This window comes from Rhinopithecus roxellana, chromosome 1, assembly GCF_007565055.1.
Source record: "Rhinopithecus roxellana isolate Shanxi Qingling chromosome 1, ASM756505v1, whole genome shotgun sequence".
In the NCBI taxonomy this organism is placed as follows: domain Eukaryota; kingdom Metazoa; phylum Chordata; class Mammalia; order Primates; family Cercopithecidae; genus Rhinopithecus; species Rhinopithecus roxellana.
In genome coordinates, this window is record NC_044549.1 from 169,076,270 (window position 1) to 169,099,529 (window position 23,260).

At 41.4% G+C, this 23,260-nt stretch overlaps 1 protein-coding gene across 7 annotated transcripts in view; it reads left to right on the forward strand.

The window, feature by feature from the left end:
- Positions 1-23,260, forward strand: part of THRB (thyroid hormone receptor beta) — a 389,921-nt gene that overhangs the window by 258,006 nt on the left and 108,655 nt on the right. For all 7 annotated transcript variants that reach the window (XM_030933219.1, XM_030933237.1, XM_030933217.1 and 4 more), the window contains one exon: positions 4,522-4,585. In XM_030933219.1, the coding sequence (XP_030789079.1) occupies positions 4,564-4,585 (22 nt within the window). In that variant the 5' untranslated portion in view covers positions 4,522-4,563. The remainder of the gene's footprint in view (positions 1-4,521; positions 4,586-23,260) is intronic.

Below are 23,260 nucleotides of genomic sequence, written 5' to 3' on the forward strand. Positions count from 1 at the left end.
TTTCTTCCTCTTTCTTTCTTTCTTCCTTCTTTTTATCTTTTCTTTCTTTCTTTCCTTTTTTTTTGAGACAAGTTCTCACTATGTTGCCCAGGCTGGTCTCAAACTCCTGGGCTCAAGCAATCTTCCCACCTTGGCCTCCCAAGTAGCTAAGAGTATCAAGTGCATGCCACAGTGCCCAGCTACAGGCTATATTTCTGTCCATGCTGCCCAAGATGCTGTTAGAGTAATTAGCAGCAACGACAGTTCACAGTGTGGCATGGAGCCCAAGGCCTTCCAAAGTCCCTGGACCTATTTACTAAGTGTTGATAATAATTCCATTTACTTTTCAGTTTCAGAGGATTCAATAATAACTTTACCATCATTTGTATTTTTAAAATACAAACACATTTTATGTGTTTGAGAGGTGAATGCCTGCTTTTCTACTCTTCCAATGAGTGGAATGAGCTTTATTTAAGGGATACAGCACTGGGCTGAGAACGGGTAGAACTGGCAGAGGAAGGCTCCACCTGCATGATTCTCAGCACCACCCCTTGGCACATGGCATCTGTGACTTTTATTTTTAGCTGTTCCTTCCCAACCAGCTTATAAAATGAATTGTAAATTCCTTGAGGGCAGAGAGGCTCCAATCTTAACCTATCTGCATCCGCAGTGTTTATCCCAGTGTTAAATGCTTGTATCACATTCTTCACAAGTCTTGTTTCTACCTCCTAAATGTCACTTAAACACCTAGGCCTCTCACCATCTCCACCACCTGCACTCAAATTCCAGCACCTTTTTCTCTCTTCTGGACCTTCCGTAGCCTGACCAGTCTGCTCTCCACCCACGAGCTGCTGTAAAGCTTTAAAAACACACATTGGGTCATATCACACCCCTGGTTAAAACCTGCGTAACGTAAAGTCGCCACCCAATTTTTCTGTATGGAGCTCATTCCTTTCAGAGTAGTCCATGGGCCTTAGGAGCACAAGGATGAGAACAAAGGGTTAAATCATAACCTGGGGAGAGGTCTATTTAAAAGAAGGGCCTAAAGGCCTGGGGTCACTTCCACTCAAAATCCTCCCCAAATAAGCCCAAGTAGAAATAACCTTTCCTTCTCTCATGGCCCCAGACCACTCTGAAGAGACGGGTAAGGTGAAACCTGTATACACGTTTGCACTTATTTGGTGCAGTTCTCTCCCTCTGTTAGTTTAGAAGCTGCTTGTGGACAGGCCACAGTGTTGTCTTTGAACAAAACCTGAACAGAGTAGCCTCAACCAAGGCCTCACGATAACCAAACAAATGAATGACCTATGTTGAAGGAATATTCTCCACTTGGGTAGCACTTGCCTAGAAGACTAAATGGAATGGCATTTCCCTTCCCCTGGTGCTGAACTGTTGAAGTGGTTAAAGGACCATCGACTTTGAAGGGCCGTGGTACACCAACCCACACTGGATCTAATTGAAAACACTTCCTTGACCAGAAAAAAACAGCGCATGTTTTAATGAATGACACACAGGTGCTAGGTATCAATCCTTCATTAGCATAGCCACCCCATTCTCACCCATCAAGTCCTTGACCCTTCCTCCTCCCTGACCTACAAAGCCCTTCACTGTGCTTGTTTCCTTCCTGGCAAGTAAAGAAACTCAGCTTGCTTTACTTTTAAGTGCTTTTGGACTTTGTTTTCTCCTTTAATCCCATGATTTGCTGGTGAGCTCCGGGCCTCTGCCATGGCTGTGGAAAGGACCATCTTGGGATTCCCCTCCTCAGTACAGAGCACTTTACCAACACTCACCACATAGGATAGGAGACCAGGAAGGGAGGCCTGCCTTCCCTGAGGGTATGTTAGACGCTTTACTGGAATTACATTGAAAACTCTAGAGCTCACTGAAGGAAAAAGGTACTAAATACTACTAAATACTAAATAATACCAAAGTACTACGGTAAAAGTAACACTAGTATACTATTAATATTATTAGTAATACTATTTCTGTTATATAGTAATAGTAACACTAAAATACTAAAGTACTAAATTGTACTATGGTTGAAGGAAAATAGTACTAAAAAGAAAACATTAGTACCAAATTTTGTGGTGATAACACTTTTTAAAGTCTCAATAAGAATTAAGATTTTTTTCCCTGTTCCTAGGTGCTTTCTGCCCCACACAAAATAATTGCCTGTAGTTCATATGCCTTTTCAATTGGAATTTTGAAAATGAAGATATTTTTAACTGATGATATCATAAGGACATAACTGGGATTTTATAGCTTTGCCTTCTAGACAATAAAAAGCATACAAAACTATGCTGACACGTTTGTATTAATGTTGTATCTTAATATTATCAGTCAGGATTCTTTTGGTTGCAAGTGACAGAAACCTGAGTCAAACTAGCTTATTGTAAAAAGGGTAATATTTTACTGAGAGCATCCAAGGAAGGACTGAGTAGCCAAATCCTTGGAGGGGCAGAAGAGGACACAGCTGGGCCTCAGGAAGAGCCGAGAGGCACCACAGCTTTCTCCTTCCACTTCAGGCTCTCTGTGAATGTCAGATGGATCCTCTCTCTCACCTTCAAATGGACTTTTTCCAGGTGGCTGAGAGATAGGGTCTCAGTTTTAGAGTTTTAACTTCTGATAAATTATGTCCCTAGAGAGGAACTAGATAAAATCGCTCTGTCTTTCCCTCACTCCCTCCCTTTCTTTCATCCTGAAAAATCATCTTATTAGTCCACTTCAAGTCTTGAGCCAGTTTGGCCAGAGGTGGGGCACTATGGTAGGGCACAGTTCAAACCAAGTTCCTCCACCTCTTTAGAATATTCAGGAGTGGTAGCACGTGAAAACATGGCAGCTTCCACGGGTTGGGAGGGGGAGGTTAATGGCAGCGCGGTTTCTAAGAGGAGCAACAGGGTCAGGACCCACAATACTGTAGATGCGACCTGTGCTCTCACCTAAGGCATCTCAGAACCTGGTGCCTCTCACTCAAAACACTGCTGGACAGGCGAATAAGGATGGGACAAAGGGCTTGTGGTAGAGATCCTTGATGAGCTAATCAGAGGCAAGAATGCATTTTCCTAGCAGTGATTACTCATCCCCTGCATCAGATGCCAATTTGGCAGCTTACACTTCGCTATGTCAACTTCATTCATCTTATTTAGTTGTTCAACATATATTGTTGGATACCTGTTACGTATCTGACATTCTGCTCAGTGTAGAAGATGTAGAAGATATACACATGAGAAAGGCAATCTCTGCCATAAAGAGATTACAGTGTGGTGGGAAAGGCAGCCATGTAAACATGTAATTTCCACAGAATGGGACAAGAAGTATGATCGAGGTTTGAAGTCATTGCTGCAGCATTAGATGTGGAGACAGAGCATGAATGGCTATGCATAAATCTGTGTTGTAAATATAATCCACACACTTCCTCTGCCTCCTCCTTCTTCTTCTCCAACCAGTTATTTAACAAGATTGTTCCTCCCTTTCATGTGCACAGTGCACTATAGATTACCCAGCACTTCCACTCACATCATCTTCAAACCTCAGAAATACCAGCCTTGTGAAATAAGCAGAACAAGTATCAGTTCCTCATCTTACACTGGAGAAATCGTGTTTCCAGTGCTTTGAAATTACTTCTGATCCCACAGCTGGTAGTATATTACAACGTTGGACCTCAAGCCCATGCCTCAGGCTTCAGTGCTATTCCTAAGCCAACGTGCTACCACCATCCACCACTGGCCACAGAACACACTCCAGAAAAAGAAACCTAATCCTAATCTGTCTCCAGCAATATGCTGAAGGGCTCTGACCCAGGTTCATCACTGGCCCGTGTCCATCTGTGTCATCCGTCTGTGTGCGGCCTTCCTCGGCATTCTTCCCTGGGTCAGGGCACCTCTGGTCACTGACGTGCACCAGGCCTCCATCCCCAGCCTGAGGGCCAAGTCTCTCTGTTGCTTTTGGATCTCATTAAGGTAGTGGTGAGCGGGGGAGTTCAGTTCTGATGAGGACAAGTCATAAATGGGCAGATGAGAATATGGATTCCGTTCTCTAGGGCAGTGTGTCTATGACTTTTAAGTGCACATGAATCACCTGGGGGTCTTGTCCAAATGCAGATTCTGACTAAGAGGGTGCCCAAATTTTCTATTGCTCACAAGCTCTCAGGCAATCCCGAGACTGCTGGCCCACAGACCACACCTGGAGAAGCAAGATCTAGATTAGAGATGCTAATACATCTTAGCCACTCTTGGGATAAACAGCAAGTCAGTGGGCTGGTAGCTTTCTTCAAAAGCTGAGATGAAAAATTTGACCTTGAAAAAAATGTATTTTTAAAACATGTTTATAGAAGGAACCCTGAGATGAAAATTAAGAGGTCTTACTAATTTACACATATCACATAGCCCACCTATGCTTCAATGTCCCCAGTTCTGAGTTGAGAGTAACAAATATTGCTTCAAGGTGATTAATGCATATGATATTGTTTGGAACAAAACCATTATGGAAAATGCAGAGTGTAATCTGTGATTTTTTTTTTTTTTTTGTATTTTTTCTTTGTAGGAGATGTCAGTGAAAAAAGGGATCCAGAATGATTACTAACCTATGACTCCCAACAGTATGACAGGTATCTTTTTTTTTTTTTTACATTTTCTTTGTTGTCTCCATTTTTGTTCCACCTAAAGTGAAATTATAGGTTCTTAAAGATTAACTTGCGAGTTTTAGCCACCATTATTTCCAAACCAATAAGTGTTATTAAATCCTGTGAATACATCCCTACAAATGTACTTCCATGTTCTTCTGACATTATAAGATGCATCCTCCCCAGAAAGGTGATGGAGAGGAAATGACTATTCATTTTTAGCCACTCTTTAGCCATTGAACACTAAGTTTGCTATTGTCTTTTCTTTCTTTTCTTTCTTTCTTTCTTTTTTTTTTTTTTTTTGAGACAGGGTCTTGCTCTGACACCCAGGCTGGAGTGCAGTGGTGCACTCATGGCTTACTGCAGCCCCAGCCTCCCAGGGCTCAAGTGATCCTCCCACCTCAGCCTCCCAAAGTGCTTGGATTTACAGTGAGCCACTGCATACAGTGTATGTCTACTTCTTACAGTCATTCCAATTAATATAATAAATGGCTCTACATACTTTGTGACCACAGAAAGTATATATTTTCAAAGGTTGGCTGTTTATTCCATTCAGCAGTAGAGTCAGAATGGGATAGGATTAGATCATGTAAGGTGTAAGTCAGTTATAAAACTCTTAGCAAGGGTCAAAGGAGAGACAGAATGATCTTGGAGGAATGCAAGGTTGCAATAGTGCAAATTCTTTGTGCAATTTATAGAGTGATGGTTGTACACTCAAAGGTACCAGGGAACAGGCCGATAACACCAGTGATGGCAAAGGTTGGGTAAAAGGAAAAACAAAGCTGGAGAACTCTAGTTCTCTCCAAAAGGAAGCCACCTCCCACTCTAAGCAATCACTGACAAGAAGGAATTAAGCCCCATGTGTCCACAGATTTCAAATTTGCAAGAGAAGTTGGAAATTCAGATTTTAAATGAAATATCCTAAATTTCAGATGTTAGCAAATAACTTATAAACATTTTATAGACGTATGGCTCAGTCGAAATATGTTTGCTAACTAGAATCAAGCCATGAGCTGTCAGTTTATGACTTCAGCTACATACCTTCCAGCCTAGCAGCAAGCCCACCACTGTCCTTTTTGTTACCATGGCAGCAGGGCAGGTCCCCATAGACCTCTGTGTGTCGAGGATGCAGCCTGACCTTTGGTTATCTATTCATGTCATCACCCTGTGATGAACTAAACATGCAGGACAGATTGCTCCAAGAACTTATTATCCAGTAGACCTGAGAAACTGAAGAAACTGGAAGTTGCCACTCAGCCTTCTGAAAGTTTTGAAGCCTCCCAATGACCATAAACTTTATCTCTCCCAGCATCTTTGCCCAGCCTATCTACCCACCCATACTGGAGCTCCTGATACAGCAAAAAGATGGGGTGCCTGGGCAAACCACAATGATTCATGCCTGTAGGAGGTGAGGGCATCGGAATCACATATCTTATTTCATATCAACAGGCACCAAAATGCACCCACTCCGACATCTATTCCACTGCCAACTAGGTCAAATTCTCCGCCACTAAAATCGCACTCCTTATGTCATAAACAAACACATTCAACCTTAGCTACAGCCTCAATGTTTCTGTTGGGATGAATGGGAATCTCAGTCAGAAGGAGGGATGGCCTAAGTCTTCACAAGCACACACGGGTGTGAGCACACAGATACCAGACAGCAGGTAGCCACGCTGCAAAATGGAGGGACAGTATTCCTTTCTGATAAAGGACAGGGTGAGAGCAGGTGCTATAAGGATGGCTCTCTCTACTCCATGATAATTTGCCCACCTAAAAAGGTGTCCAAAGATTTAGACTCAAAGAACATACCCCAAGACATATGAAATGGCAAAACATGGTATAAAAGTAGGTAATAAAATGGTCTTCGCTTGCTGCGGGGATTAGTTCTAGGTACAGCGCAGTTCATCTAGGCAGAGTGACCATTCTTTCCAGCGCCTCTGGGTCAGCCCCTCTGGCAATTTTTGTTGTTGTTGTAAAGGGCCAGCGAATAAATATTTCTGGCTTCGCAGCCCATACAGTGTCTGTCATAATTACTCAATTCTGCCATTGTAGCATGAAAAGCCATAAACTATATATAAATAAATAGGCTTGGCTGTGGTTTACTAGAAAATGTATAAAACAGGCAGCAGGTCAGCTTTGACCCATAGTTTGTGGACCCTTGTTCTAGAGTCCAGGGTGGTGCAGGCAGTTCCCTTCTAGCTGCAAACCATCTCATTACTGAGCAGAACCCCCAAGGCTGAGTGAGCTTGAGAGCTGAGCTAGGAATCTAGGCCCACTCGCAGACAGCTCTAGGGTAAGCCAGCTTTTCAGCCCGTCTTTGTGGAAGCTGGGATGCTTTCCTCGCCGACTGAGCCAGAACCCCAGCTGCCTCCTAGTGGAGGAGGGAGTTTTCACTTCCAGCATTTGCTTCATAGTGGAGAAACTAATTGTAGCTCTATTTTCAAAAGAAACATACTCCAGACACATATACATGTGTCTGAAGTATATGTGTGTGTGTGTGTGTGTGTGTGTGTGTGTGTGTGTGTGTGTGTGTGTGTATACACAGTTTATGTTAGTGGGCTTAGATGAGAAAATCATTACTTTAAATGCCCTTGTTTGTGTTTGAGATAAAACAATGTTCTTTTCCCTCTTTTGATTGCAGTGGGCTTAGGGTACATGTTTTAAGAAACCCAAAGGAAGACCATAATGAAGTTATAAGCTGTCAGAACTAAGTGCTTGATCTAGGAGCATACTTCAAAGGCCAAATATGTATATTTTTTCCTTTGAAAAGCATAGTAGGTAATATTACTGCTATTCAACACAGGAAATCAATTAAACCCTTATGAAAAGAAAACCATTTTTTAAATGATCAGTAGTTAATATTGAATCTATTTTCCTAAAACAGAACAGGTCAGCATTTTCAGATGAAGGAGGCATGTTTTTGTAGGCTCTTTCAACCATAGTGCTTATTAAATTTATGTACTTTGCACTAACTCGAATGAATAATTGTTTATTTTTTGAGGTTACTTAATATCAGCTACAGTAGAGTCAGATTTTGCCAAAATTTTCTCACTGTTTTACGCCACCTGATTTGAAATTAGGACTATATGAAATCATTCATCAAAAAATGCACTTCCTTCCAACCTTGGCAGAAAATAGAAAAAAAAATACAATTCTTAAAGAAGGAAGTAAGAAAGTACCTTAATAGAGTATTTTATCAGTCTGGAATTAAGCATCACTTCCTAGATAATATGAGGGAAATTCTGCTGACATTGATGACAATATAATGAGCTCTATTTTGAATAAAACCATGATCCACAGCATAGGGAAATTTGTTCTAAGATATGAGTAGCTAAAATGTTAAATACCAAAGTTAGAGGCTTTTGGCCTTGACTGAACAGGAAACCAAGAATTCAAACTGTGCTGGAAGAGGCAAAAACAAGGACCTATTATGTTTGCACTGAACCTGGCTGTAGGAAATTAAGATATGGCATAAAGCTGGCAAAGTATTTGATGTTTTCATTGAAACTAGGCCTCCAGTAATTTAAAGTCACTCTATTATGACGCCTTTAATGTGAATAATGTATTACCGATTCAGTTATTTAACTCAGACTTCTTTGTGACTTGCTTGTTTGTTTAACTTCCCTCCTGTGGGAAAGTATTTTCTTTGTCAAGGCATTATTCTTGAGTATCCCTCAGTAGCAGGGGAGGGATATGTGCCAAGATAGATAGGAGCTTTCAGATGTTACCCCAGTATTTTCCACCATGTGATCTTTGTACTGTTTCTTGTGAGCTTGCTTTGGGAGGGGCTCATTTGTTAAGCAAAATTGAGAACAACACAGGTTTTTTAAAATTTCCCTTATTACTACTGAGGTTGGGCATTTTTTACACATTTATTCGCCACTCGCATTTCTGCTTCTGTAACTTGCTTGTTCATAGTTACTGTCCATTTGCCCACTGTAGTTTTTGTCTTTTTCTCATTAACTGTAGAACCTGTTTGTGTGTTATGGATATACGAGCTCTATTTTGGATTAAACCATGATCAACAGCATAGGGGAATTTATGCTAAGATGTGAATATGCTACATGTTAAATATCAAAGTTAGAGTCTTCTTTTGCTAAGTTAACTAAGCAAGTCACTTCATCTCCCTAGATCTTGAATCCCTTACCTATGACATGAGAAAGTGAAAGCAGTTCATCCCTAGTTCGCCTTCCACTTCTAAAATTTGAATAGTTATAAATCACATGTTCATAAAGTAAGGCATACATACACTGATGGTTGAGTATAAAGAAAAAGTGAATATTGAGGCAATGCATTTTGTGTTTTGAGACCGTCCTACTGAACAAGTTTTTCAGAGTCAGACAAAACATTTAAGTTGGGAAAACTCGGCATTTTATTGTGAAGCCCATGCCATGTTTCAAAGGTGGACCTTCAGGTGTCCGTTAGATTTTTTCAACTGCTCCTTAATGGCCATTTCTTCCTTCAGAAATAGAGTCACAGTGGTGCATATGTCCTACAACCCACATAGAATGGCTCTCCATGGCTTCAAAAGGTTACTGACTGCAAAATAATGACCCATTCAAAAATAACTAATGTTAACAGTGTACATATGGTTCACGTTCCCTGTTGTCAATAAACACGCTTCCTCAAAAGGATTTTGTTCATGACCACTTAGTAATTCATCATATGGTGATATAGTCCCTGATTGTTAGGCTATTAACATAATATTGTTATAAATAATATATGATGAATACGTATTTATTACATATATATAGACATGATGAATATATAATGAACTGCCTTGTACATAATTTTGCATCTTTCTGATAATTTCCTCAGGATAAACTCTACTGTATTAAGAGAAATGATGGGTCAAAGGGACTGAACGGCTTTAAAAACTGTTTCTGTTTTCAAATTTTAGCCAGATTATTGGACCAACTGAGACATCCAACAGCAGTTCAGCCTCCGTTTAAGCATATACCCTTCAAATGTAGAAATGTTCGGTGCAGTTAGCCTATTTGTTTGTTTTTGAGGAGGGAATTTATTAGGCAAAATTGTATCAAGCCTTTCAAAACTTTATATTTTTCTTCTTGATTATAAATTTGACTGTATACCACACACACACACACACACACACACACACACACACACACACACACACACACATTGATTGGTGACTCAAACTTCACCTTTTATAACATAACCTGTTTGTTTAACTTTTCTGTCATGGTATTTGTCTTTTTCTTAATGATTTAGATATTAGGGAATTAATTCATTTTCTGTCATAAACAGTGTATATATTTTTCTCAATTTATACATATCTCTTCTTTTTGTTTATGGCAATATTTAACCTTTTTAAATTTTTCTTCCTTTGAAATAATTTTATACTTACAGGAAAGTTGCAAAATTAATACAAAGAATTCCAAGCCATCCTTTACCCTAAGTCTTAAAATGTTAGCATTTTATCACATTTGTTTTAATCTTCTTTCTCTCTCTATCTCTGTCTAATTTTTATTTCAAACCATTTACAAATAAATTGTAAATATGGTTCCATAGCATTTTTGGACATACAAAAGTTTTTAGTTTATATATAGTGAGTTCTACTGAGGTACCATTTATGATTTATTTCTTTGTTGTCAAACTTAGTAATATCTTCTGATGAGTACTGAGGGACAGACCTCAATGGGCTCTTTGGAATGTGTTAGCACTTTTATTTCAACATGTAGTTCTTTTTCATTAGATGCAGGAATGACTTGCTGAAAGTTGAAGATTTTTCTCTCTCGTACTTACCTTTAACTCTTGCATTCTTACCTTTGTGCACCAAACACTCACACAAAGTGGTGAGCCTCTGAGGCAAGGGAGGGCAAACCTGATTGGTGGAGGTCCTTCTGTCCCTTCTCCCAAAGTCAGAACAGCCAATCGCCAGGCCTTTGGGCTGGTTACAGGTGTAGATGAAGTAATAACAGAAGCCAAAGGAGAGCAGCAATGCAGAGTGCCAACACGACCCTTGGCTCCCCTTCCCACAGTGCTATAGAGCTGGGAGGCTTTAGATAGATGGACACACTCCTGGCATAGCCATTCTGAAGGGAAGTCTGGAGGTTTATTGCACTTTCTCCTGAATTCCTGTCTCCCCAGATGTGATCAAAAATAAAACGTGGCCTTGGATTCCATACAGCCATCTATACACATTACGAATGTTCCCATGAATAGTTTGGCAGAAAGAAAAATAGCCCAAATAGCTAGCTCTACTGTTGGCTAAGCTTTGGTTTTATTTCTTGGATATTTAACCACACAATGTGATGAGGGCCTTTTTGCTCCTCGCTCTGCATGCTGTCACTTCTAAAATAAATAAAAATCTCACTGTCAGTAAGCTAGAAAGGAAGCATCCATCTTCCCCCAAATTCCTTGAGGGCAGAAGGGAGGCTATTACACACATCACGCTGAAAGTCTTTAAATTCATGCTCAGACATCTCTCCCACAGATCCATGCCTCACAGGAACTGCTGAAACCTCACATCCTCTTCTCGCTCTCTCCCCAGAGGCTAAAACCCTGATGAGTCTGGTGTACACACTGCCTCCCCTCCCCACTGCAGTCAGAAATCTGGACCCTCCTCTCCCCTCCCTCTTCTCCCCACTACTGCCTCCACCTTCAAGATTGTGAGCCTCTTCTCTCCACTTCCTCGATATGTATTTCCTTTTAAAACCCCACTCAGCAAAATAAACAGATCTTCCTTGGGACCCCACTTACCTTGGAAAGCAAAGGAAGGGAAAATCATAAATATTTGTCATCTTACTTCTGTCACACATAAATTGGTAGAAGAGAAAATCACCCCTCGACATCCATCCAGACTAGGGAAGAGAGGAGATCAGTGCCTTAGTTCACGAGTTTCTCCAGTTTCTACCATAATAAGGGGCAAATCAAAAGACCACCAGGAAGAATGTCTGTACTGCTAACACATCACCTTTTTCTTTAAAAGAAGAGCAAATGCTCCTTTTTTCCTCATGAAACAGAAGGAACGGTAACTCTTCATGCGGTGTGACTGGGTAAAACATGCCCTGTGGGCTACCTGAAGAAGGACTGGTCCTCCTGTGTTCTGACTGTCTCTGTCCTCATCCCTCCTCTTTAACTTCCTGAACTTCTCTTGGAAGAGAAACTTACTACAGAAAAGTAGGGAGCTTCTGAAAGAGACCAGATTAACAAAATCTCACCAAATCCAGTCAGACTAACGAAAACCTTCCCTCAAATCTCCCAGCAACTCTTAGAAAATTACCTCTAGAACAACTTCAGTTTCCAAATTTGAGCTGCAGCTAGGTAATCAGGAAGTTGAAATGTCAAAAGGACAAGACTTTACAGAGAGTAGAAGATGGGAGCAGAAGAGTGAAAAAAAAGTTCTTTCTCAGCAACTCCTGTATTCTTCCTAGAAGGCACCCTTTACAGAAGGCACCCTTCCTAGAAGGCACCCTTTACAGAAGGCACCCTTCCTAGAACGCACCCTTTACAAAAGGTACCCTTCCTAGAACGCACCCTTTACAAAGCTGGCTTCTTCTCGTACTCCAACCGCAAGCCACACCCAACCCCATTCCACCTCCACTCCCACCACCACCACAATCACCATCACACCAACCTCCACCATGATTATTGCCCCCCACATCATCATCCCCATTATCCCCACCATCACCATTCTGATAAATTCGTCTCAGTCTCCTGCAAGCCCTGCTGTAACCAAGTGCTGCCCAGCACATCTCTACCTGATTTCTTTTTCCTAGCAGTCACAAATAACAACTGTAACGTAACAGGGTTCCGTTATGTGGGGATGTATCTTCCTCTCTATTCTCCTAAATGCCACTAAAGTCCACAGCAGTTGCACGTATATAGGTGCAAATCCCTTCAAAAGAAAATAATTTTCCCAACAAGAATTTGGTTTCTAATGACTATATGGTGTTATTTTGTTTGCAGTGAGCCAAGAGTTATTTTTATATGGCACCACGACCTGCCACCATTGCCATCTGAAAAGTCCCAGGCGCTTGTTTTATCCATCTTTGCTTTTCTTTCAAGTCTTGGCTATGATGACATTCTCACTCTGGAATTTGGCTGTGTTGTAAAAAGAAACTAGTGTGGAATGCCAGTTCCCCAAGCCTGCAGAGTGCAGATGCTTTCTTGTCTTGGTACTGTAACTGAACTGAGTCATTTTCTCTAAGCCATAGTTCACACATTAGCAGGCTGAAGCCAATGTGGTGAAGTGTCTTGCCCAGGGTCACCACAGCAAACTGTTGAGTATTTGGACCATCAGTTCCCAAACACTGGGGAACTGTGGGTTAAATGACTTCAAATGGTGATTATGTTTCTTTTCTTTTCTTTTCTTTTCTTTTAACCTTGGCTGAAGTTCTTTGTCTTTATCGTGGTGCATTTCCAAGGAAGATGTATTAAGCATTCCTTCTCCTTTTTAGTAAGCTGAGACCAAATTAATAAAATCTCAGCAAATTTAGTCAGATTAGCAAAAACCTCCCTCAGAACTCCTAGAGATTCAGACAATTGCTTCTAGAACAACTTCAGTTTCCAAAATGACAGCCAGGTGACCAGATATTTGATCCCTCTCTTTGGAAGAGGACCTGACTTTGACCTGCTCAAACTTGGCTGCGTATTAGAATCCCTCTGGGAGCTTTCTTTCTGAGACAGGGTCTCACTCTGTGGCCCAGGCTGGAGTGTGGTGGCATGATTTCGGCTCACTGCAACCTCCACCTTCCAGGCTCATGTGATTCTCCCATCTCAGCCTCCAGAGTAGCTGGGATTAGAGGAACTCACCACTACACCCAGCTAATTTTTATATTTTTTGTAGAGATGGGGTCTTGCCATGTTGCCCAGGCTTGTCTCGAACTCCTGGGCTCAACTGATCCATCCCCCTCAGCCTCCCAAAGTGCTGGGATTACAGGCATGAGCCACCACACCTGGCCACTCTGGGAGCTTTTTAAAGTCCTGATGTCCATGCCATCCTAGACCAGTTTAATAGTAATCCCCAGGTGGGGGCCCAAGACTCAGCATTCTTTTAAAACTGTCCAGGTCATTCTAAAGTACAACCCAGTGGGACACAGTGGTTCTCAACTCTGCTGCCTATTACAGGTCAACTGGGGGAATCTGTTAAAAAATACCAGTGTCTGTGCCCCACCCTGAGAGATTCCAATAAATCAGTCTAAGGTGAAACCTCTGGTAGCTTTGTTTTTTTAACTCAAGTGATTCTACTATGCATCCGGTGTTAAGAAAAGAGCTGTTGTTCTCAAACTTGGTGGTGGGATCAGAATCACTGGGAAATTTAGTTTAAAAGGAAAACAAATTCTAGCCAAACATCTTACCTAGTGACAAGTGCCTTGGCTTTTCTTGTGCCTATTCAGCTCTCCAGGTGATTCTGATGCACACAGAAGTTTGAGAATCACTGATGTAGAGGGTTCCCCCACTCCCCAGAAAATGTTAGTTTGGCCATCTGAGTACCTACAAAAGAAATCTAAAATATTACCCTTTAATCTAGGCCTAACTTGACCTAGGGTGGGCAAATTGAAATGTAATTAGTGATGCTCTACTCCCGATGACGGTGTAGGTGTCTATTGTTCTTTTGCCCACAAATGACAGACTCATGGTTCCTGAAACCATGCATTTGACCAGTGAACATCAGCATCTTCACTTATCCAGATGACTCATCGGAACAGCAAACTCTCCAGCTCAAATGATCACAAAGTCCTTCGGGCCTGCACTCCAAGGCCAGCATTTGTCATTCAAGAAATGGAACAGTCATGAGGAAACTTGTTTCTCTGTCCCACAAATGATTTTATAGGCATCGAGCTTAGAATCCTATTTTTTGTTGTTTTTGTTTTTGTTTTTGTTTGAGACAGGATCTCATACTCTGTCACCCAGGCTTGAGTGCAGTGGTGTGATCACGGCTCACTGCCATGGAGATAGTGAGCCTCCTCCTCCCAAGGAGACCTCCCAGGCTCAGTTAATCCTCTCACCTTAGCCTTGTGAGTAGCTGGAACCACTGGCACACACCACCACACTCAGCTAAATTTTTTTTATTATTTTTTGCAGAGACAGGGTCTTACCATGTTGACCATGCTGGTCTTAAACTCCTGGGCTCAAGCAATCTGCCCATCTTGGCCTCTCAAAGTACTGGAATTACAGGCATCAGCCACCATGCCTGAGCTTAGAATGCTATTCTATGCTGCTTTAATGTATTGTTTTTAGATGTGTGGTGCTTTTGGTTATGGGAGGAAGTATTTATTTACTTATTATTTTTAATTTTTTAAATAAATGAAAGGACTTCCATTTTGGGGTCTGAAGAGAATATAGCACTCTGGTGAGCAGTCCCCATAGGGTTATTGTTCTCAGCCTGATCTACATGTTTAATTCACATGGGGAAATCTTAAAAATCCCAATGCTGAAAATGCTGAACTTTTCTCAAAGAATTGTGGTGAGGATGTAAGATTTATATAAATCACTTAACATAGAGTCTGGAGCACTGGGGCACAACATACAACAGCCATTATGAGGGAGTACCTGGCACATAGTAGATACTCGCTAACTTAATTTATTGTGGACAAAACAGCCAATAGAATTATGATCCTACAATGGGGAAAAAAAAACAGATGTAAATGAATGTTTGTACGTTTTTAAGAACTTTGTTTTGTAGCTAAGCTTAAATGTCTATAGCTTTGCTTAGCCCATTCCCATAATTCATGTCTTCTCACCAGTGTCACATTCAAATTTAGCACCCTCGCTAGAATTTTCTAATTTTCCATACAGCTAAGGACTTTTCTTTTTATAAAAAAGTAAGAGAGACAAAAAATTTGTCGCCCAGGCTGGAGTGCAGTGGCGCAATCTTGGCTCACTGCAAGCTCTGTCTCCTGGGTTTACACCATTCTCCTGCTTCAGCCTCCTGAGTAGCTGGGATTACAGGTACCTGCCAACATGCCCGGCTAATTTTTTTGTATTTTTTAGTAGAGATGGGGTTTCACCATGTTAGCCAGGATGGTCTCAATCTCCTGACCTCGTGATCCGCCCACCTCGGCCTCCCAGCACGCTGGGACTGCAGGCATGAGCCACCACGTCCGGCCAGAAAAGATATTTTTAATGAAACAGTAATCTAAACATAAGATTTGAAGCAAACAATTCAGGCAAAAGGAAGTAGATCGTTTTTCATACAATCTCTTCCTTTCTGCAATCCCTGATAAAATAAGCATCTTTAAACATTTGTTGCTATGATTATTATTGTTGCTTAATTTTTTAACAGGCATCAGTTCCTGGGCCAGCCAAGGCAAGGGACCACACCACACAGTATTTTCCTGAATGCCCAGCATCCTGCAGGATGTAGGACTTAGCATGATGCAATCACATCATGTAGGAAGTCATAGCAGAAAATGGGAGGGGAAACATACCTTCCCACTACTGCCAATAAAAAAGTGTGTAAAAAGCACTGGCTTCCCATAATTCAATTTCATTTTACTTGCATAGTGTCAAATTGTGATTTTCAACATTTCTTTTTTTGCCAAGATCCTCTTGTTATTTTATTCCAACACACACCTCCCTTGAACCCCGTGCTTTCAAACTTTTTTTTTTTTTTTTTTTTTGAGACAGAGTCTCGCTCAGTCGCCCAGGCTGGAGTGCAGATGCGCGATCTCGGCTCACTGCAAGCTCCTTCTCCCGAGTTCTCGCCATTCTTCTGCCTCAGCCTCCGGAGTAGCTGGGACTACAGGCGCCCGCTGCCACGCCCGGCTAATTTTTTGCATTTTTAGTAGAGACGGGGTTTCACCGTGTTAGCCAGGATGGTCTCGATTTCCTAACTTCGTGATCCGCCCACCTCGGCCTCCCAAAGTGTTGGGATTACAGGCGTGAGCCACCGCGCCCGGCTGCTTTCAAACATTTTACCTGCCAAACCGCTTTTATGAAGTAATAGCATTCACTGACCGGTTTTTAATCATCAAAGACATATTTGGTTACTAATCTGATGTTTTCAATGAGCAGGATGAAATAATCAATGTTCCCACGCTATACATATGTATAGAAAAATTTCTATATCTTTTTCAAACATCTGAAGGCATTTTTCATGGAAGTGTCATAGACTGCCTCATATTTTTGTACAACTTCCCTTGGGCCTTTTCAAACTTTTTAAATGGCTCATAGTTTCCTCTGACACTGCTTTTATAGACCTCAGGTTAGAGACATTTGAATAAGACAATTCTGAATATTCTTGTACCCCAATTTTCTCAGCTCTAAGTAGGAATTACATTCTTATATTGTTTAAATATTATATTAATGTCTTATAATTCTTATAATATTTATTATTTTAATATTATAAGGGTATAATTCCTACTTAGGGTTGAGAAAATTGGGGTACAAGGACTATGGAACCATAAATGAAGCCATCAGAATACCAATTACTGCTGGCATTACCTTTAATCAAAAAAATCTTTCAGTATTATTATAAAATCATTCTTCAAAGATATCTATGTAAATGAATATAAAATAGCCTATCAAACTCAGTAATGCATAATGAAAATATTCATGAGAATTTTAATCTTTTAACACCATGCTCTACATTAGATTAAGAAATTATTGGGATAAATCAGAACATTCGTAAATTCTTTAAGTTTCTCAACAGAAAATTCTAATACAATTTAACATTTTTTGAGCATCTCAGATATTACATACTAAGCATATAAACATGACTGAGCAATAGTTCTTGCCTTTGAGAAGCTCATAGTCAAGAGATCACAGTTTCTAAACACAGCAATTCACATTTTTAACATCTGACAAGACTCATGGAAGTTTAGCATTGGAAGGAATCTTAGAGACCATCTAGTTCAATGCCATGAAATTACAGGTGGAGAAACGAAGCCTATTAACTTAAAGTAATAAACGTGTGACCCTGCAGCAGTGCATCACGCAGACAGTTCGGTTGTTTGCCTTCACACTCCTCACACCTTAAGCTTCCATTGACTCTGATTGGATTTTTTAACTATTGAGTGATACAAAAGATAGCCAAGCTATTTAGAATTGTAAAGCATCTATTAGCAAAATAATGCTCTCCGCTGCAATAAATGAATCCCAAATCTCAGTGACTTCGTACAACAGAATTTTATTTCTAACTCAAGTTAAGTCTAGTAGTACCACATGTTCTTGGTTGGCAGGTGACACTTGTCAGGGTCATTTATGAACCCAGGTTCTTTCCTTCTTACATCCCCATCTACCTCTAGGACTTCAGAATTTTCTCCACTAAAGGTGTTTCACAGGCCAGGCCTGGAAATAGTGCCCAATGCTTTCATTCATTCTATTGGCTAGACCTCAGTCACATGGCCATGTCTCACTGCAAGGGAGCTGGAAAATGCAGTCTAGCTGTGTGCCCAGGAAGTAAGGAGTGCACAGATTTTGATGATGAGTCTGTGTCACAAAGGGCTATACAAATGCATAATAACATTATGGAGGTCAGTTCAGGAAGGACTTGATCTTTATAGTGAAGTCACCTTTTTGTTTAAAAAGTGTCTGTTTCAGTCCTCTGACCCTCTTCCAGGTATTATCAACATTTCTAGACAGGGCTAGGATGGTCTGTTTTACCCACCTTTCCTGGTTGCTGTTGGAGTTGGCATGGAGTAGTGAAAAGCAAACAGACTTTGGAGTCATGTGTCCTTGTGTTCAAATCCCCAGTTTTCCACTAAGTAACCTTGTGACTTGGAGCAAGTTGCGTAAGCCTCAATTTTCTCCTTGTAAAATGGGGACAGATAGCATCCTAGAGTTGTGGTATGAATTAATTAAATCATTTAGTAAACACTTATTGAGAGCCTACTACATGTCAAGTCCTGTGGTACACTCTGGGGAAATAGCAGAGATTATATTTTTAAAGGCACAGAGCCTAGAATAATAAATGATGTATATACAGTTATTGTCATGAGAAAGCACTCAGTAAATGTTAGTACTCTTGCTTTTTTGGCCCCCTATAGCTAAGCTGTGAAGATAGGTTCATCCCTAGAAATTCTAGATAGAATAAACTAGTGAATGATGGATCTGTAAGATGGATAGGTCAAGTGGAAAACGTTTCAAATGTTTCCATTGTTCCTGTTGTTTGTAATTGAATTGATGGGGTGAGAATGTTTATTTATGTCTATGAAGCATGTTTAATTTGCAAGGGCATGAAACATAATTTGAGCTGCAAACAAATACTTGTTCAGTCCCAACAAGAGTAAACAGAAACATCAAAGTGGAGAACCCTCTTCAAGACTGGTGGCCTTTCCATTGCTAAGCCTCCTTTACAAATGAGAGGACGAGGGTCTTCAGAGATGGTGAGTGTCTTCCTGAGGACCAGAAGGGCAGTGAATTTGCAGCAGCCCCTCCTACTCATTGACAGATCAGGAGGGACATGCAAGATCCCTGAGAGAAGGAGGATAACACTGTGTCGGCATCTCAGACACTGCTGCAGCCTCGGTCTTTGGGATTCAGAGACTGGTGAGGGTTTTTGCCTGAGAAACCGTCACTTTCAGTGCTCCTTGACTCCTTCTTGTCTCTCAGCTTTTGTTTTATTGTTTTCTACGACTTCCAAATACAGCAGAGGACCTTTATATTGGTTTGTTTGATAGCCTACTTTTTACTCTCTTGCATCATGCTTTCCAGGAAGCTGTTTTATTTCACATCTCTTTTATCTTTTCACCTTAAATGCAGAATAGTCTGGGGGAGAAAAGGGGCACATAATGAGGACAACGGGTCTTCAAACCAAAGTACATACTATCTTGACTCCAGCTAGCCCTGCACCAGCCATTTTATATGCCCTAAACCACAGTTGCATTGCTGAGCCCTAATGCCACAGAAGAGCTAAAGGCACAGGCTTTGTTACATCAACCTCAAGTCCATTGTGGCTCTACCTCTTCAGCTGTGACGTTGGGCAAGTTGCTTTCCCTTTCTTAATACTCAGCTTCTTCACCTGTGAAACGGAGATGATCATTACTTATGTCAGTATTCATGTGAAGGTCAAAAGAAATAACGGAATGTGCGTAGTATCATGGCTAGAATGTAGGTAGTGAGCCTCTAATAATAAGTGACAGGTGCCATCATCATGATCCCCCACAGGGACCATATCTGCAGGCCAAATGCACCAACCTTGCCACAAAAGCTGTGATGGGAACAAATGCAGCTGTCTTGTTATCTTGCTTCAAACTTAGAGGATACATTTTATATTCCCCATTAACCAAATGCCATCCAGTTTTCCTGAACAACCCATTCCACAGCTAAAAACTAAAGAGTCACAGGTTTGGCTCAGAAATGAGTCTTCTGGTCGCACTTTCCAGGCCTGATTCTTGAGAATTACCCATTAATTTTTAAAATCCCTTTAGAATATTTGTGCAGAAGCCACCACTGAAAGTCTAAGACCAAAGCTCCCGGATCCTTCGCTAGGGCCTCCCTCCACAATGCATCTGATTATATTGTCTTCTCCTTTCCAGATAAGGATTTTTCTACAGATCCTTCTGTATGTGGTTCTTCTCTACCTATTCTTTAAGGAGAACTGGAAATATTGACCAGGGCTGGGATTAGCCTTCTCTCTGTTTCAGGCAGGGACAGTTCTATCCATTATAAGTTTCCTCTCCTTCCAAAGTACACAGTCCTTAGCGTGTTTAATTAATAGAGTCCTGGGTAAGATTCCAACTTTCCAAGATTAAGAATGTACTTTGCTTCCTGACCCTGTCAAGTCCCAACCCTTCTCAAGAATTTTCCATGTGCCACAAATCAACTAAATAAAGGCTCTTAATCTCCACATGCACTGGCCAAGAGGACAAAGCCTAAATTGGCTACAGTATGAGGCTCCTGGACCTGGGACAGCTTGGCCCAGTCTAGTGATAATTTCACCAAACACACTTCCTAATCAGTTTTCTCTGTTCTTCTCTTCTCTCTCTCAGAAACTCTTGCCATTTGAGGGTCTGGTCTACTTGGCACCCTTACAGTTTTTTGCTACTGTTCTCCACTCCCATTGTTCATGTCATACCATATTGCTAGAGTTGCTCACTCTGCTTAAAGAATGGCATTGTTTGCCACTCCCCAGGGGCACACTGGTCTGCCAGTTATCTTGGCAGAAGGAATCATCTGAATGATTTGGCTCAGTGTTATTTAATCCTAAATAGTCAGCTGCTGCCTTAATCTTGAGGCCAAATTAGGTTCAGAAGACAGAGGAATCTAGTGACTGAAATGAGGAGGTCGCTTCATCTAGGTGAGGGCTATTTACCTTCACCCAGCTTTCTCCCAGGCTGTCTCAGCACTCCCTCTACTATGTGGAAAGCTGCTGGTGGAAGGCTGTGTTGTGTGTCAGCATAATAGCAGGGGATCAAGGCTTGGTTTTGCCTGTAACTCTCCAGGTGGCCTGGATCAAACCATATCACCTTCATGGATCTCAATTCTCTTTTCTTTTTCTTTTTTTTTTTTTTTTTTTTTTTTTTGAGACAGAGTATTTCTCTATCACCCAGGCTGGAGTACAATGGTGCGATCTCAGCTCACTGCAACCTCCGCCTCCCAAGTTCAAGCAAGCAATTTTCCTCAGCCTCCTGAGTAGCTGGGATTACAGGCGCCTGCCACCATGCCTGGCTAATTTTTGTTTTGTTTTTTGTTTTGTTTTGTTTTTTCGAGACAGAGTCTAGCTCTGTCACACAGGCTGGAGTGCAATAGAGCAATCTCGGCTCACCGCAACCTCCGCCTCCTGGGTTCAAGAGATTCTCCTGCCTCAGTTTCCAAAGTAGCTGGGATTACAGGCACCCACCACCAAGCCTAGCTAAGTTTTTGTATTTTTAGTAGAGATAGGGTTTCATTATGTTGGCAAGGCTGGTCTCGAACTCCTGACTTCATGATCCACCCATCTCAGCCTCCCAAAGTGCTGGGATTATGGGCGTGAGCCACTGCGCCTGGCCAATTTTTGTATTTTTAGTAGAGACAGGGTTTCACTATGTTGGCCAGGCTGGTCTCTAACTCCTGACCTCAGGTGATCAGCCTGCCTTGGCCTCCCAAAGTGCTGGGATTACAGGCGTGAGCCACCGCACCCAGCCTCAATTCCCTTTTCTATAAAGTTGAACTGGCGTAGTAATAAGGTCCTTTTTAGCCTGCAACTATTCTCTGAATTTTACTACTCAGACCCCATTGAACTAGGACCAATGAATCTGGTTAATTTGCCTCCGAAACTGGGCATGGAATATTGGTGCACATCATCTTAGCATACATGTCCCTAACTGAGGGTCGGAAAAACAGAGAGTCTGAAGAACAAGATAAAAGCTTCATGAAGTCACTCCAGTGTGGCTTAGCCAAGGTAGGATCACTCTGGTTTGGCACCATCATAAGCTGGCAAAATAATACAGTCTTCAGTTTCTAAGCCTTCTCATTTTAGAAGATATCTCTGCAGTGCATCCCCACTGCTCATTATTTTTTCAAGCTGTGTCTGCTTCACTTGCTTAAGATAAAAGCCTACACAGTGTACCATCCAAATATAGGTCCACGGCAGTCCAGAGAGAAGACAGCCTGAGGTTTATGGTGACAGGACATTTTGAATACCTAACAAATGGGCTGTATCATATCAAAGCCTACCAGTCAATATTAGCAATGAAGGAAAATGAAAGTAAGGTTGTTGAGAAACAGGAAGTTTCCTGTACTGTTTCACCCCTTGCTGGAAAGCAGTTATGATCAATACCAGGTGCAAATCACATTGCTTGTAAGAAAAAAGCATTCATGATTATATTTCACAAGCACCACACCACAGATGTACTTATGTATATTATGACTTTTAAAAGTGAGCAGTGCTTTATAAATCCCATCATCTTTTTTTTTTTTTTTTTTTTTGAGATAGAGTCTTGCTCTGTCACCCAGGCTGGAGTGCAGTGGCACGATCTCAGCTCACTGCAACCTCTGCCTCCCAGGTTCAAGCGATATGGAGTCTTGCTCTGTCACCCAGGCTGGAGTGCAGTTTCTCACGTCACAGTTTCTCAGTCTCAGCACTGTTGACATTTGGGGACAGATAATTCTTTGTTGTGGGGGCTGGCCTGTGCAGTCTAAGATGTTGAGCATCATCCCTGGCCTATACCCACTAGATGCTAGTAGCACACACACTCCAAGTTGTGACCACCAAAAAATGTCTCCAGATATTGCCAACTATACCCCACAGAAGCAAAAAACAAACAAACAATAAACCAACCTGGGTGAGATCCATCAGCTGGGGATCTCCCCAGCCAGGTATCCAATTATTTGGATCCACCAAATAATTCTCATACGAAGGGAACATGCAGGAATGGAACTTTTCTTCCAGAGCAGCTTCCTCACTTTGGCAGTTTCCTCCACCCCTCCCCAGCTTTTCATATTTCTAGGCAAATGTATCCTGAGAATTGAGGCAGTTATAGATAGGGCCTCACGGGAAGCAAACTGCCAATTCTCCTTGGTGTAGCGAGCATGGACCATTTTGCAGCACCCTTCCCCTGAACTTGCCACATTGTCCTAAGTGAATGTAACAATGAAAATACACAAGAGGAACATGCCACATTTAGGTTGGAGAGCATTTTGACATCTCCATTTTGTTAATTCTGTTCTCTCCGCAGAAGCTGTCATCTGTAGACACGTACCAGAACAAACAGAATAATTGTTAACAGCACAATATTTTTTCTCATTTTGGTTACTATTTGGTCA